The 17,900-nt window shown below is 43.8% G+C and overlaps 1 protein-coding gene across 4 annotated transcripts in view; it reads right to left on the bottom strand.

The window, feature by feature from the left end:
- The window catches only part of SPIN4 (spindlin family member 4), a 53,763-nt gene extending 41,428 nt beyond the window's left edge, over positions 1-12,335 (bottom strand). Inside the window, exons 1-4 of one of the 4 annotated variants that reach the window (XM_080361858.1) lie at positions 12,256-12,335; positions 11,059-11,209; positions 7,433-7,618; positions 5,520-5,751 (exon numbers count right to left, since the gene is read on the bottom strand). In XM_080361858.1, the coding sequence (XP_080217984.1) occupies positions 5,520-5,577 (58 nt within the window). In that variant the 5' untranslated portion in view covers positions 5,578-5,751; positions 7,433-7,618; positions 11,059-11,209; positions 12,256-12,335. Of the gene's footprint in view, positions 1-5,519; positions 5,752-7,432; positions 7,619-11,038; positions 11,210-12,255 lie in introns of all 4 variants that reach the window. The other 3 variants (XM_080361859.1, XM_080361860.1, XM_080361857.1) reach the window with 3 other exon arrangements.
- Positions 12,336-17,900: the final 5,565 nt, after the last annotated feature.

A 17,900-nucleotide genomic window follows, 5' to 3' on the forward strand; every position in this document is an offset into this window, starting at 1 on the left:
TAGAACTGCCATAAAAAGGAACTATATCATAGTTTTTCTGCTGCACAATGGCTTCCAGCTCCTCCTGTTTGTTGCCCGTGCTGCGTGCATTGGTATAGGTGCACTTCAGCCGGGCTACTGATCCTGCCACCTTTTTTGGAGGAGAAGCTCTAATTCCTATGTGACCATTCTCAGGTGCTTCCATGCTTTCAAACACATCAACAACCCTTGCATCTTGTGCAACTCTGTAATAAACATCTCTGTGTGCTAAATTTGGCTCTTTTGTATGCATACTGGGTAAAGAACCCTGTTTTGGGACAACACAAGGATAACACTACTTGTGCTCCTGATCCTTTAACCAGTCATCCCAAGGCCCTGAAGTCCCTCTTGATTTCCCTCAGATTTCCTGTTGCAACCTCATCACTGCCTACCTTAAAAATCAATAACGGATAATAATCTGAGGGCCATAGCAGGGCAGGAAGTTTTCTCTTCACATGTTTAACCTGAGCCCCAGGGAGGCAGCAGACTTCCTTAAGAAGTGGGCCTTCTGTTCCCCTCAGAAGGGAGTCTCCTATGACAATGACCCATCTTTCTTTCCTTTACAGAAGCAGTTTTGACAGAGGGTGTAGACTGACAATTTCTGCAGCACCTCCAACTTAGTTGAATTGTCATCCTCAGTATTGTTTGGTTTCACTTGCAGAACCTCATACCTGTTTTGCAAAGGAACCTGGGAAGGTGGGGCAGTCACAGCAGAGACATTCCTGGTGCACTGGTCAGGAACATGCTGCCATCACCCCCTATCCCTTAAGTCACCACATTCCGCCATGCAGAGAGAAGGTGGGGAGTCCTTCGTCTCATGTGCCCTGTCTACCTGCTGGGTCTGTCCCAGGGAAGGTAGGGTGCGACTCCGCTGGTCTATCTCCCTCTCACACTCCCTGATACTCCTCAACCTACTTACCTCCTCCAGGCTGTGTCACTATGTGGAAGAGTTCCTCTACTTGAGCACACCTCCCACAGCTGTGCTCACTGCTGCCATCCAGTACTGGTGTAAGAGCAGGGCTCACCCTGCAGCCTGACACCTGGGTGGCTGCATCTTCCCACCAGATCTTGGTCTGGGCAGCTGCATCACTTGTGGTGGGTGCCGAGCTTACAGAGGCCATGGCTTTCTGCTGGGTGGATACCATTGCTCTCCAGTGAGCTAGCAGAGCTGTGTGCCCTACTGTGCAAACTGCCACACCATGCCCTGTTTGCCTGCCCTGTTCACAGCTCTGCTGGTCACTGGCACTCCCCAGGGGCTTCTTTTATATGTGGTGGAGCTTGGCTGCCTTTGCTCCTGGCCCCACCCAGGTCTCATCAGCTGCTGTCAGGCTCCTGGTGGTTCTCCTGGCTCCCCCCAAGATTCCCCCAGATCGGGAAACCCCCTAGTGCACCACACTAGAGCACTCTGCTGCTGATCGTGCCAGCACCAGGGCTGCTCACCTTGGCAACAAATCAGCCACACAGAGGACTTTTTTTTCTCAATTTAGTATTCCAAACAGCTTGTACAGGTTCTTTACAAAGATGTTTATTTGTAAATGTATGATGTTGTAAGTATTGCTATGTCTTAATGACTTAAGACATTTGAGAGCAAATAAAAATATTTTAATATATTAATTTTTAACATATATGTTGCTGATCATCTCCTTTAGCAGAGAATGCCAAACATAACAAGCAAAGCAGCAACTTTGCTTACACAAATTATCCTGAAATTATCCAAGGGCAATATGTTCACACAAATATATCAAGTGAAAATTTAGTATATCAAGTGAAAATTTAGTATATCAAGTGTTTTAGGGTCAAGCATAGTTTGGTCTCAAGCAATAATATGACTTTGAAGATGTTAACAGTAATTAGAGAACAATAATGTATTTATCAAATTCTGTATAGCATGAATGTCATTGAATGGGTTTAAGTTCATACCCTTTACCTCCTTCTGACTACGGAATGGTAAGTGCTACTGTTCTAACTAGCACATTCCATAAAATTCCATCATTCAAAATAAACTCTGTACAATGAAGTTGCCATGAATATAAAACCAGAAGTTAATAATTAACAGTATCAAAAAAACCCCAAGCACACAAAGTGATTTGATTTGTTTTATGCTTCTTTGTAGTAAGCAGCAATGATTCAAACTTTGATAGACCTGAGGGAGGAGAAAATATTTATGGCTCAATCTCTTATGACTACAAAATTAAATATTTTCCATAACAAAAAGTCAACACAAACTCCCAACTCCCAGTCAAGAACAAAAGAATGAAGCATTTAATTGTCAGTTGGCCTTTGTTTTTTGAGCCTGAATTAATTCTGCCTAATATATTCTTAAAATATTGTTAAATTCAATAGCAAAACTAGAAGCCATGTTTCTGAATGCTTCTGCCTTACTCTCACAGAGAAAGAAAAAGGGTAAGACAACACAGAAATAAAATAAACATTCTTTGAGGGTGTGGACTCCACTTTTTCTCATTTCTCAGAATATCCCCAGTCTTTATGACAGGCAGCAAAAGCTGGACATTTTAAAATTATATCTCAGAATCTGCTGTGGAAACACCATATAATCACATGAAAATTGTTCTTGATCTGATGGCTCTTTCAGAATTACTTTGAGGGAACTAAACATTCCACAGCCATGTTTATTCATACCTAATATTGCCCAATGTCAGCTTTAAGAGTTTGGGGAACTGGACCAGGAGAAGAGTGGTAAAATGAATTCCCGACTCTGCCAAAAGATTTCATTGCATTTTTAAGCAAGTCAAATCTGGGAGTTGGATCTCTTCTTAATTCACAAGGACAGTACTGGTAACAGCTAGGAAGGAATGTAAATGACCATGTCGTACACTTCTATAGCATAAAACAAATGATCACTAGACTCAAAAAGACAAAATATAAATGTAAACACAAGGGTAATCACAACTTATCTTACAGACAATTAGATTAGATTATGTTAATGAAAAAAATCAGGATTTGCCTGTATTGGGGAGAATCATGCACTACTTAGAATCACAAGCACAATGTCAAGCACAAAGCAACTGTCTGATCTACTAAAACTATATCCTGGAAAGCTGCTCTATATTTTAACAAAACCACTGAGGCTGCAGATGCACACTCTACTGTTGTGAAAAAATAAGAAACAGGTTTGGCTTTCCTTTGTTTCTCTGTCTTCAGTGTTATCCTTTATTTCTCAAGATGGAACTATTAAGTCTGTTTCCCAGTAGAGATAGACTTCAAAAACCTGGATATTTTGGTCAAATGGATTTTTCTCCTCTTTTAAACCTACTTTACAGCAAATAAAAGCCTTTGTAAGCAGGCAGACAGGACAAGGAAAACTAGCTTTTTCAAAGAAGCCACCATATCTAAGTCTTTACTACTGATTTGGATTTCTAATTCCTTGTCTTCAGCCTTCAAAATCTTGATTTGATAAACTCTCATGAAATCAATTACTGCTTTTGCTGTTCTTTCCAAATAATTTGACGACTATCTGTGAAACTACAATGATAAACAAATGTTCTGTCTTTCCTGCTCAGTAGTTGTATGTTTTAAAAAAAAAAAAAACAACAAAAAAACACACAAAAAAAACATTAAAGAATTGGTTATGCAGTCTCCTAATAATGGCTACCTGGTACACTTTTTCCTAATATACCTCTATAATTCCATCACCACATAAGTTTTTTGTTTTTTTCAAAAAGCAATAAAGGCCAACTACCCACAGCCCATGTTGCGTAGGGATATTAAAAAGCAAAAATGGCATCTAAAGAAATCTGAGTATCAATTATAATGATTTTACATGGTGCAAAATGAAGATGCCAGTTATAGTATAAAATATAATAAAATAACAATGGAAAGTGTGACCACCTAAAATAAGTTGTTGGTTTTTTTTTTTTAATTGAGGACAAATAGTGAAATTTTCTACTTAACATGTAAAGTAAAATTACCTATTTTAATTCACAAAAATCACCCTCTACATAAAGTTCACACTGCGTGGACTGTGGAATTCTTAATTTGCAACTGATAATTTCTAGTCCCTGTCTTGTTGTGTACACGTACGCAGGCAGGTCACAAGAAGAGTCAGAGGCCAGGCATGCATTGCAAAGAGCAAGTTTTATTTTAGTTCCCTCTCTCCTGGGGGATCTCCGAAGTCGCACCTGAGCTCCCAGGCAGAGGTGACACAGGCGGGGACGCAGGCGCTGGTCAGTTCAGCCCTGCTGGTAGATCCTGGTGTTACCTAACACAGAGGTTCTACTCATCAAGCACACAAGGTCAGTAAAACAATTAGTGTGATGTATGTGCTTTTTCTGCAGACAGGTGCAAGTCACTTGAGCGTATTTACATTTAACTAACCTCCTCGCCAATCTTCTGATATATTCCCATACACCTGCACACTAGTCCAAACAGAATGCACAGCTAAAACAGTCTGGTTTATTTTATACAAGACCAAATACCAGCACACAGAACAATTTTTGACAGATAACTTGATTTTTTTGTTGTGTCATTGTAAATAATCCTTACCATATGCATCCACAAGATTTACTGAGATTCATTAGTCCATTGAGCTACAAAACTGAATTAGCCTAACCAGTCATAAAAAGCTAAGTGATTACTCATATTTTGTTTCTTGAAATAAAGAATTCTTTAAAATACTTTGACTAATTATTTCAATTTACAAAACACAATGTAGCAATAATCTCTGTGTACATTTAGAAAAACCTTTCTGAAGTGTTTTTGAGAGATGCTCTTTCATAATTGCTATCTGATCAATTTCTTTAATTAAAAATTTTACACCATGTTATAAATATATGGTGAATACATTATTGTTAATTTTCCAGCACTTCTGATATGAGCAAAAGAGAATTTTTTTCCCTTAAAGTGTTAGTCTATGGTATGGAATATCTCTTTGGTCAGTTGGGGTAAGGTGTCCCAGCTGTGTCCCCTCTCAACTTCTTGTACACCTCCAGCCTACTTGCTGCAGGGGGAGCAGCATGAGAGAGAAGTCCTTGTCTCTGTGTAAGCACTGCTCAGCAGTACATAAAATGTCAGTGTGTTATCAACACTGTTTTCAGCACAAATCCAAAACATAGCATCATGAAACTACTATGAATAAATTTAACTCTATGCCAGCCAAAACCAGTACAACTTCTTATATGTAAGCCTGTATAGCTTAATTAAATGTATGCATATATTTTCAATTCCACAGTTTCTATAATGAAAGAAATAATTGTTATATCAAAATAAAAATAAAAAACCAAAACACACAAAAAAACCCCACAAGCACAAACAGTAAGAGCTTCATAAAGCTGCCTCAAGAGGTTGTGGAGTCTCCTCTGCAGGCATTCAAACCCACCTGGACACATTCCTGTGCAACCTGCTCTGGTGACCCTGCTTTAGCAGGTGGGTTGGACTGGATGATCTCCAGAGGTCCCTTCCAACCCCAACCATTCTGTGATTGTGACACTTTTTTACCCACTAAAAAACAACAAACAAAACCCCCAAATTAAGTAACACCTCACCTGCATTTGCATCAGCTCTGGATCGCTGACCTGTCGATTTTCCAAATGGGGTCTTCATTCATCTGTGTTTAAGTGAGCAGCGAAGCTGCTAGACTAGGGTGAAAATCCGGTTCTTCCCAACTCCCAAAATATCTTCTTACTCTCGTAATACAACAGCTACTTATTAATCCACCATCCAATCACCAATTTGTTATTCCTCAAATATAGGAGAAGCACTTTCAATTATATCACTCTGAAAAACAAACCAAAAAGTATAGTCCGATTTGAGACCTGGTTAAAATAAACATTGAAGTGAAACAAAATATTTTTTCTTTCATGCTCAATGAGAAGTCTCTTCATATTCTGTTATTCTGGATGCATTCAGTAAACAGAGGGCAGGTAGGCAAGAAGACAGCCAAATATTAAGGCTTGTACTTTTCCTCATATTCTGAATGCAAATTCTGTATCAAATCAAAGTCATCCACAGACAGATACACATAGAAAAACCTCATTTAAAAACCCCAACTTTTCTTAGTATAGGGAACAATGACTACTACTTTAAAAACCCTACCTGAAAGCAGAAGAAACTGCACTATCTTCACCATAGGAAAAGCACAAACCCACTACTTCCATCTGTTAGAAAAACTAAAATACTTCACACCCACATATCAGAATTCCTTCTCTACAGATATGTTCAAAAAAATGGTAGAAAGAATCTTAACACTTAAAAGATAAAAACCCCAAATATTCCATTGCAACACTGTTGTGGTTTTGTTAAAAACAAGACCAGCTTCTCTTGTAGTGAATTTTCCTTTCAGCTGAAGTCTTCTTAGTAACTGCACTTCTCTAAAGTAGGATACATGTTTTGGTAGACATAGCAATGGAATGCAAGGTCGCTGATAAGGATGCACATCCTGTAAGTGAGAGGGGCAAGGAGGAGCGAACTGAACAGGTGACTAAAACTGACCAGCTAAGTATTCCATCCCATCCACATGATACATCATATAGAAGTGGAAGATCACAAGGGCCTCATCCCTTTTTCCCTCTTCAACTATGGCCGGCATCTGGGGAGAACTTTGCAAGTCGTCCCTGCAAATCTGAGGCCTAGTGACAGACTGAATCCAGTTCCGGTTTGCTGCAGAGTCCAGCCCAGGACTTCTGGGTAGCTGTAGAGCAGTCAGCATTGATTTGCTGGGACTTTCAAGATTGGTTTTGTATATTTTGTATTATTTTCTCTATTTTATTAGTAGCATTTTAATATTTTCCAACTCTCTCTCTCTTTTTATCCTCCTTTGCCTTCCTATCACTTGTACTTAGTGGGGTGTGGGGGGGTGGGGGCTAAGGAAGACTGGGGGGAAGAGGGGGTTAACAAAGCATCTGCCATGGTTTAATTTTGCCCTGCAATCAAACCTTGACAAATGCTCAAACTAACAATTTGTTAAGTCATTAGTTTATAGAAGATCTGCAAAAGTCATTGGTGATTCACTACACCTAAATTCAGATTCCTGAAACATTTAGTAATCACATTTCTCTAGATAAGGGAGATTGGGAGGACAATTCTTTAAAGTATTTACCAATATTTAAATTACAGACACTTGTTATCACCTAAAATTTTGAAGAATTACAGATCAACTGTTTCAGACTAATGTTTCGGACAGCAAGCATTTCTCCTAATTATTCCATTCATTTCAATGCTGCACATGGCTAAAACAACAGGTTAGGTCAGCTCATCCTTTTAGCCTGGTTTCCCTAAGAAATATGATTACAGAATCACAGAATTACATGACTGCTGTAATCATGTTCTCTGTAATCTGTCAATCATCAGTGGCCTTCTCCCTTTCACTTTTTTTTCTTCCCAACAGGAGCTTTGGAACCTGCTGTTAATTTTTACAAAAGGGTAAAAAACAGAGGAATGTCTCTAACTAGTGACTCACCTGTGGGAAAAGGTGTACCTCATGCTCGTGCCTTACTGAACAACTAAATATACAAGGATATGCCTTGAGGTAAAGTACAAGTGCTATGATGAAACTTGCATTTACATCTACTAACACTTTGCCAATTCTTCCATGAATCACATCCACAAACTCCTATAAATATCAGATCAATGCAGAGGAATATTCCTATAAATAAAAAGCAATAGAGACATAAACAAAATGAAATACTAATTTCTGGTGTTTCTAGTTTAAGCAAGTATTTGGCAATTTCTAGTTTTTGGAAAAAGTGCCCATCTGCCATCCTGAGAGGGAGTCACGAGAGGCAGGCTGCCTTCTGGGAGCTAAGATGCAAGATGTTGCCGAGAGGGTTCCACAACTTGTCAAGAGCACAGACTACAACCCACTGCTGCTCTTTCATGTAGGCACAAATGACACTGCAAGCCGGAACCTGGGCAGAATCAATGAAGACCATAAAGCCCTGGGGGTGCAAGGAAAATATCAGTGCTCAAGTCATCTTTTCCTCCATTCTACCAGTTGGAGGAAAGGGGGCAGCCAGAAATGGATGCATAATGCACATTAACTCCTGACTTCAAGGCTGGTGCTGTCGTGAGGGTTTTGGCTTTTATGACAATGGGACATTCTTTTATGACTATAACCTGTTAGGGAGGGATGGAACCCACTTGTCTAGAAGAGGCAAGGGCATCTTTGGCAATAGGCTGACCAACTCGGTGAGGCAGGCTTTAAACTGAAGAGCTCAGAGAGCAGGGTCCAAAGTGGCAATGCTCATGGAATTGCATCCAACTGGGGAATAAGCCAGGCCAACCAGAGCAGCGACAAATATTCCTTAGCTGCCTCCCAAAATGAGAACCAGAAGGCCAACCACCTCAAGGGTGTTTGGCTCTGGTGGTTCCTTCTGCACACCTCATGAGAAACCTGCATGCTTGATTACTTCTCTGAATTGACTGCACACCAACACATGCAGCATAGAGAATAAATAGGAAGAATTAGAGATCTATGTGCAGTTGTAAGGCCACACAGTGCTCCAGGTGAGGCCGCACCAGTGCAGAGTAGAACAGGACAATCACCTCCCTTGACTGGCTGGCAATGGTGTGCTGAGGTTCCATCTGAACATCAGGAAACACTTTTTTACTGTGAGGCTGACTGAGCACTCTGGTTGCCCAGAGTGATTGTGAAGTCTCCCTCCTTGGAAATATTCAAAAGTCCTCTGGACAGGGTTTTGGGCAATTGACTCTAGGTGGCCCTTCTTGAGCAGGGGGGTTGGACAGGATTACTTGCAGAGGTCCCTTACAACCTCAGCCATTCTGTGAAAAACAAACAATATAGTAAAATTTGGCATTACCCCAGTTATTGCATGCTTCTTTTCTTTTGATAGTTCACATTTTTCCTGCCTAATCATTACTAGGTTTAGTAATGGTAACTGCTTGAGTAAAAGTTTAGTAGGAGAAAAAACTCCAGCTTGTGGCATGTATCTTTAAAATATGGGTCTGAAAAGAGGTGAAATGTAGTCAGAAAGACTGTAAAGTCAAGAGGGGAAAATATTTTTTTCTTCTCATGTGTTGATACAGCTTAAGGATTAGAAAAAGAGTGTGCTTATACAGGTGTGAGCTGAAAAGAAGTCAAGAGAATAAGTTATCTATCAAGCAGAAAAAGAAATAGGGCTTCTGTCTATAATCACTGAAGAGTTGTGGAGATCAGAGGATGTCCCTGATGACTGGAAGAGGGCAAATGTCACACTCATCTACAACAAGGGCCCAAAGGAGGACCCAGGAAACTACAGGCCCATTAATCTTACTTCAGTCCCTGGGAAAGTAATGGAACAAGTTCTCCTGGAAAGTGTTACAAGCCAAATGAAGCAGGTAATTGGGAAAAGCCAATATGGATTTACTAAAAGCAAATCATGCCAGACTAACTTCATCACCTTGTACAACAAAATAACTTATTCTGTTGACATGAGGAGAGCAGAGAAGTGGATGTTGTTTACCTGGACTTCAGCAAAGTGTTTGACACTGTTTCCTACAGCCTTCTCCTAGACAAACTGGCAAGATACAGACTGGATGGGTAGTCTGTGAGATGGATAGGAAATTGGCTAACAGGTTGCACTCAGAGGGTGGTAATCAGTGGTTTTTACTCAGGCTGGCAGCCTGTCACAAGTGAGGTTCCGCAGGGATCAATACTGAGCTCCACAGGGATGTAAAAACACAACTAACTAACCCCCAACCCATCTTTCTGATTCACGGAAATGGTGGGAAAGGGTGTAACCATCCCAAGAAGTTCTTTAAACATACTGTCCTGACATCAAGATGCTCTCTATACTCTTCTGCCTTCCAAATGCATACTCACATGCCAAACAGGCAATGTCATCAGAAAACATATTTCTCTTATTTCACAGAAGAGCCTGAAGTACTAAGTCATATAACAACAGCCAGTGAAAATGATTTTCAGTCTCAAAATTGCATGGATTAATAACAGCATCAATGTCTATAGCCAGCATAGAAAAAAAAAAAATCAATGCCTTTTCCTTTTAATTTTTCCTTCAAACTTTCTTTTTGTTTTCTTTTTTCCATAATGGAGGACATCCTTATAAATATCCCAGTATCATGAAATTTCCAGTCTCTCTTGCATAGTCTTTATGAGCTTTCTACAGTAACAAATCAGATCTTTTGCGAGGGCAAAAACTCATGGACTCCACACAGTCCAATATGAATTCAAGCGAAGCCATTTATTACAGAAACAAGCCTCCTTATATATGCGGTTATTTCCTGATCACACGTCCACGCTCCAAGCATGCATTAGCTGATTGGATATTGTCCATGTTCACGAGCTGTCCATGCGCCCGAGTCTCACTACTAATAGGTCTGTTGATTTACGTTGTGTTTTCAGCTTTCCGAGGTGGCCTTGAAACTCCTTTGGGCCTGGCTAGTTTAATAACAAACCTCCATCTAATAGAAACCCATCCACACATTAACTTCAAGAAAATCCCTCAAATCTCCCACAATCTTTCAGTGCAAAAACTTTTCTGAGGAATTTTAAGGCCTGGCAACATGGGGCAAAGAGCAGCACAAAGGCTCCTCTGTGGCCCCAACAGAAGTAGAATAAGGATATTAAAAACTTGTACTGAGTCTGACTGGGATGGAATCAACTTTTTTTATAGAAGCCTGTATGGTGCTGTGCTTTGCATCTGTGCCTAAAACAGTGTTGATAACAAAGCAATATTCTGGCTATTGCTGAACAGTGCTTGCACAGCATCAAGGCTTTCTCTCTTTCTGCTCCTCCCACCACACCCCCCCCTAGCCGGTAGGCTGGGGATGGGCAAGACTTTGGGAGGGAACATAACTGAGACAGCTGACCCAAACTGACCGAAGGGATACCCATATGGAATATGGAGGTGTCTTCTACCCATTCAATACAACATCATGCTCATCAATAAAAGCTCAGGGAAAGGAGAAGGAAGGGTGGATGTTCATGGTTACAGTGTTTGTCTTCTCAAGCAACCATTATGTGTGCTGAAGCCTTGCTTTCTAGGAAGTGGTTAAACATCTGCCTGCTGATAGGAAGTAGAGAATTAATTCTTTTTTCTTTGCTTACCTGTACAGCTTTTGATTTACCTATTAAAGTGACTTCATCTCAATCCAGAAGTGTTTTAACCTTCCTTTTCTTTTCTCTCCGTCCTCCAGGAGACATGTAGATGACACCAAACTGGGGCGAGTGGCTGATATGCCAGAGGGTTGCACTGCCATCCAGAGGGACCTGGACGGGCTGGAGAAATGGGCCAACATGAACCTCATAAAATTCATCAACAAGGGGCAGTACAAAAGTCCTGCACCTGGGGAGGAATAAACCCGTGCTGGGGGCCAACTGGCTGGAAAGCAGCTTGGCAGAAAAGGACCTGGGGGTCCTGGTGGACACCCAGTTGAACATGAACTGACAATGTGCCCTTGCTGCAAAGAAGGCTAATGGTATCATGGACTGCATTAGACAAAGTATTGCTTGCAGGTTGAGGGAAGTGACCTTTCCCTTCTACTCAGCACTAGTAAGTCCACACCTGGAGTCCTGTGTCCAGTTCTGGGCTCCCCAGTACAAGAGAGACATGGACATGGTCCAACAAAGGGCCATAAAGATGATTAAGGGTCTGGAGCATCTCTCCTCTGAGGAAAGGCTGAGAGAGTTGGGACTGTTTAGCCTGGAGAAGAGAAGGCTTGAAAGGGTTCTTCTCAGTGTGTACAAATACCTGAAGGGAGGGTGTAAAGAGGACAGAGCCAGGCTCTTTTCTGTGGTGCCCAGTGACAGAACAAGAGGCAATGGGCACAAAGTGAAACACAGGAAGTTCCATCTGAACGTCAGGAAAGACATTTTTACTGTGAGGGTGACTGAGCACTGGGGCAGTTTGCCCAGAGAGGTTGTGGAATCTCCTTCCTTGGAGATACTCAGAAACTGTCTGGACATGGTCCTGGGCAACCGCCTCTAGGTGACCCTGCTTGAGCCAGGTGGTGGACCAGAAGAACTCCAGAGGTCCCTTCCAACCTTTTGTGAGAGGGGAGCGAGAGGCTGGGTGAGTGTTTGACTGCTCACTGGGGTCAACCAACCACAGTCTTTTTTGGTGCCCAAAGTGGGGCACAAAGAAATTATACTTTTGATCTGAGCATGCTATAGCTATTGTAGATCTCTTCATGGAGAAGATTGTTCTGGGAGTTATTGAAAAACATCTGAACGACAATGCAGTCATTGGTCCCAGCCAGCACGGGTTCATGAGGGAAACGTCCTGCTTGACTAACTTAATTCTGTTCTACAACAAGGTTACCCACCTAGTCGACCAAGGGAAGCCTGTCAACATGATCTTTTTGGATTTCAGTAAAGCCTTTGATACTGCCTCTCGCAGTATCCTCCTGGACAAGATGGCCAGCACACAGCTGGGTAAACACACAGTGCAGTGGGTGAGCAGTTGGCTGATGGGCCGGGCTCAAAGGGTTCTAGCAAATGGGGTAAAGTCGGGCTGGCGACCAGTCACTAGCGGGTTGCATGGGGATCCATCTTAGGGCCAGCACTCTTCAGTGTCTTCAGAAATGACTTGGACACAGGACTTGAGGGACTGATTAGCAAGTTTGTTGATGACACAAAATCGGGGGGAGCTGTTGACACTCTGGAGGGCAGAGAGGCCCTGCAGAGGGATCTGGGCAATCACCAACCGCATGAAGTTCAACAAGAGCAAGTGCTGGATTTTGCACCTGGGACACAGCAGCCCTGGCTGTACATACAGACTGGGGACGAGATGCTGGAAAGCAGCTCCGTGGAGAGGGATCTGGGGGTTCTGGTTGATGTCAAGTTGAACGTGAGCCGACAGCGTCCCTGGCAGCCAAGAGGGCAACCGTGTCCTGGGTGCATCCAGCACGGCATCGCCAGCCAGTCGGGGGAGGTGATTCTCTTGCTCTGCTCTGCACTGGTGTGCCCTCACCTGGAGCACTGGGTGCACTTCTGGGCACCACAGTGCAAAAAGGATACAAAGCTACTGGAGAGTGTCCAGAAGAAGGCTACGAAGTTGGTGAAGGGTTTGGAGGGGAAGCCGTATGAAGAGCGGCTAAAGTCACTTGGTTTGTTCAGCCTGGAGAAGAGGAAGGAAAGGTGAGAGAGAGCAGCTGTCTACTGCTTGGCCTCTGCCCAATGTTAAACAGTAGCAGTTATTCATAAAAGAAAATGGAAATTTAGCCCTCTTATAAATGAAATCGGACCATTTAATGTAGAAGATATACCACAGAGGAGCTAAAGGAGCACATTAAATGGGTTAAGGTGAAAAATTCCTATATCATATATTAACCAGAAATAATCAAATTACTTTAAATACAGAAAAAGCAAAAAGCAGCTCAGATAGACAGAAATAGAAATGATTTGTTGATACTGGCAGCATGGGAAAGAATCAGATTCCTCCACTAAACTTCATCATCACAGTGTTGTGCTTGGATCTGACTATAAACCTTTTCTTAAATAAGCAGTGGAGTGGGACCAAATGACCATCCACAGACATACAATTAATTATTTTTTTAGAATAGATCCATAGCACAGATGTTTCATTACATGGAGTTCTCTCAGTTCTTCACTTTCTTAGAAATCTAAAGAATAAAAGATATGTTTATTTGGAAGAAAATTTTTAACTCATTTGGGGAATGAGTCATGCCATGCTCTGTTCTAGTGAAGAGGGATCTCAAATGTGAGGCACAAGAAAACTAAAGCACAAAGCAATAGCTTTAAAGAGATGCCAGGGTCCAGTGCAATGTGCTAAAATAGTTGAAGCCCTGCAGGGAAAATCCCATTGAATAAGGATGGGAAACTGGATAGCCTATTCTCCTCATTTCTGTTACCTGGTATTACAAGCAAAAAGCATGTGCAGGTCCCTCAGGGATGAGGCACAACATTCAGTGAGTGAAAGCTTTGGTTTTAATGAAAGCGTAGCGTTTAAATGTTGGGAGCCCCATGACACCAACACATCCATGAATGAAATGATATTGTTCCATTCTTAGGATAAGGAAAAAAAAGATGCAAATAAGGATAAGCACAGTACAACAGATGTCATCACGATTTTAAGGTTATGATTTCCTAAGCGCACTCTAGTCTCCTCCAGGCCAAAGGATACAAGCTTCTAGGCCAAGCTCCAAGCTTCCAAGAAGCAAAGTCCTTATTTCCAGGGCCAGGCTGTCCTTTAGTTTGTTTTACTTAATCATGAACAATACCAAAGTCTCCAGGAAAATTCCACTACTGCATTACATTACAATGTATAATGTGAACTAGTATATATGTATTAACAAAGTTAATACACTTTCACACAGAATCACAAAATCACAGAATGTTAGGGATTCGAAGGGACCTTAAAAGATTGTCTAATACAGTTCCCCTGCCAGAGCAGGTACACTTAGATGAGACTACACAGGAATGTGTCCAGGTGGGTTTTGAATGTCTCCAGAGCAGGAGACTCCATAACCCCCCTGGGCAGCCTGTTCCAGCGTTGTTACCCTCACTGAGAAGAAGTTTCTTCTCAAATTTAAGTGGAACCTCTTGTGTTCCAGTTTAAACCCATTGCCCCTTGTCCTATCATTGGTTGTCACCGAGAAGAGCCTGGCTCCATCCTCCTGACACTCAGCCTTTATATATTTGTAAACATGAATGAGTCCCCCCTCAGTCTCCTCTTGTCCAGCTCCAGAGCCCCAGCTCCCTCAGCCTTTCCTCACACGGGAGATGCTCCACTCCCTTCAGCATCTTGGTGGCTGCGCTGGACTCTCTCCAGCAGTTCCCTGTCCTGCTGGAACTGAGAGGCCACAACTGGACACAAGATTCCAGGTGTGGTCTCCCCAGGGCAGAGCAGAGGGGCAGGAGAACCTCTCTGACCTACTGACCACCCCCTTCTAACCCACCCCAGGTACCATTGGCTTCCTGGCCACAAGGGCCCAGTGCTGGCTCATGGTCACCCTGCTGTCCCCAGGACCCCCAGGTCCCTTTCCCCTATGCTGCTCTCTAATAGGTCATTCCCCAACCTATACTGGAACCTGGGGTTGTTCCTGCCCAGATTCAAGACTCTACACTTGCCCTTATTCTATTTCATTACATTTTTCCCCGCCCAGCTCTCCAGCCTGTCCAGGTCTCTGATGGCAGCACAGCTTCCAGTGTCAGCCACTCCTCCCAGCTTGGTGTCATCAGCAAACTTGCTGACAGTCACTCTATTCCCTCGTCCAAATCGTTGATGAATATATTGAATAATACAGGCCTCAGTACTGACCCCTGAGGCACTGCACTAGGTACAGGCCTCCAACTAGACTCTGCCCCACTGACCACGACTCTCTGGCTTCTTCCCTTCAGCCAGTTCGCAGCCCACCTCACTACCCGATCATCCAGACCGCACTCCCTCAGTTTAGCTGTGAGGATGCTGTGGGACACTGTGTCAAATGCCTTACTCAGGTCAAGGTAGACCATGTCCACCGCTCTGCCATCATCCATCCATCTTGTTATGTCCTCATTAAATTCAATGAGGTTGGTCAAGCACAACTTCCCCTTGATGAAGCCATGTTGACTGCCCCTAATGACCCTCTTATCCTTGATATGCCTTGAGATGGCACCAAGGAGAAGTCGTTCCATCAGTTTCCCAGGGACGGAGGTGAGGCTGACCGGTCTAGAGTTACCCGGGTCCTCCTTCTTGCCCTTTTTGAAGACTGCAGTGACATTTGCTTTCCTCCAGTCCTCAGGCACCTCTCCCATTTCCCAAGACTTGGCAAAGATGATGGAGAGCGGTCCAGCAATGACCTCAGCCAGCTCCCTCAGCACCCGCGGGTGCATCCCATCCAGATCCACGGATTTATGGATGTCCAGATTGCCCAACTGCTCCCTAACCCAGTCCTCATCAACCCAGGCAAACTCCTCCATTGTCCCGACTTCCTCTGGGGCCTCAGCGGCATTGCAAAAAGCTCTTCCTGTTGTCCTTGACCCCTCTCGCCAGGTTTAATTCTAAGGAGGCCTTAGCTTTCCTAGTTGCCTCCCTACACCCTCTGACAACAGCCTTATATTCTCCCCAAGTGGCCAGCCCCTCCTTCCATGATCCGTAAACTCTCCTCTTCCACTTGAGCTTACCCAGCAGCTCCCTGTTTAACCACGCAGGTCTCCTGGCTCCCTTCCTTGACATCCTACGTGTCGGGATGCTCTGATCTTGTGCCTGGCAGAAGCAGTCCCTGAACACTAACCAACTATCGTGGGCCCCTTTGCCTTCAAGCAGCCTTGCCCATGGGATTTCCCCTAGCAATTGTTTGAAAAGGCCAAAGTTGGCCCTGCTGAAGTCCAGGTTTGCAGTTCTGCTTGCTATTCTGTTCCTGCCACAGGAGATCCTGAACTCCACCATCTCATGGTCACTGCAACCCAGGCAGCCCTCAACCTTTACCGCTTTAACCAGCCCCTCCTTGTTAGTGAGGATGAGGTCCAACAGGGCTCCTCTCCTAGTCAGCTCCTCCACCCTTTGCATGAGAAAGTTCTCGTCAAGGCACTAGAGGAACCTCCTGGACTGTGGCTGGCTGGCTGGCTGAATGGTCCTTCCAGCAGACATCAGGGTAGTTAAAATCCCCCACCACAACCAGGGCCTGTGATTGTGAGGCCGCTCTCAGCTGCCTGTAGAGGCCTCATCAACTTCCTCACCCTGATCTGGTGGCCTGTCATAGACACCCACAACAGTATCACCCCTGCCAGCCTGCCCCTTCATTCTCACCCATAGACTGTCAACTTGCTCCTCCTCCAGGCCTGGACAATACTCAGTACATTGTAGTTGCTCTCTCACACGAAGAGCAACTCCACCACCACGCCTGGCTGGCCTGTCTTTCCTGAAAAGGGCACAGCCATCCACGACCACATTCCAGTCATGTGTGCTGTCCCACCATGTCTCTGTAATTGCCACCAGGTCATAATCTCCTGCCCTAACACAGGTTTCTAACTCCTCCTGCTTATTCCCCATGCTGTGCACATTGGTGTGCAGGCATTTCAGAGAGCGAGCTGAGCACACTGATTTCACCCTAGGGGGGTGGGAGGCCTCCCAGTCTTCATCAACTCTAGAGCACTGCCCCACTGGGACAAGCCCAGCTACAACTCCCCCCATAAAGACTGATTGATATAATATGGAAGGGAATTTTCATAGAAGTGGCCATCCCATAATGTGTGCTTGTTTAAGTAAATAATCTGTACCAGTACGTCCTAATGAAGCATGCAGCCAGTGGGCTAATCTATTCCATTTAGTGGAACCAGAGTCTATAGCAATATTTATTTGAGGTAGCTGGATGTCCTTGGCATTGAGTTTGGCTTCCTTAGTGTTAGCTTTTTTGTGAGCAGGTACATGCCCTACTTGAAGGGAACAGATAAGGCCGATTGATATAATTTTTCTCAATACGGGTATCCCCAAACTTCTCCTTTCCCTACTTGCCAGTCATGTCATCGCCAGTTTCCAAACCACTGGGTGGCTCCAGCCCACACAACATAGGAGTCAATGTAAACCCAGTCAGCTCCAGCTTCAAAAGCTAGGGTGACGGCCAGTAATTCAAACCTTTTATTTCCTTAGTTAACTTTGGTTTTCCATCAGCAGAAATGGCTGATGTTTTAGATGGGTACTTCCATGGCTGTGCTGCCATTCAGAGAGACCTGGGCAAGCTGGAGGACTGATCAGAGAAGAACCTGATAAAATTCAACAAAGGGGAGTGTAGGGTCCTGCACCTGGGGAGGAATAACCCCAGGCACCAGTACAGGTTAGGGCTGGACCTGCTGGAGAGCAGCATTGCAGAGAAAGACCTGGGAGTCCCGGTGGACAACAGGCTGACCATGAGCCAGCAAAGTTTCCTTGTGGCCAAGAAGGCCAACGGTATCCTGGGGTGCATTAGGAAGAGTGTGGGCAGCAGGTCGAGGGAGGTGATCCTCCCCCTCTGCTCTGCCCTGGTGAGGC

This window comes from Nesoenas mayeri (genome assembly GCF_963082525.1).
Source record: "Nesoenas mayeri genome assembly, chromosome: W".
In the NCBI taxonomy this organism is placed as follows: Eukaryota; Metazoa; Chordata; class Aves; order Columbiformes; family Columbidae; genus Nesoenas; species Nesoenas mayeri.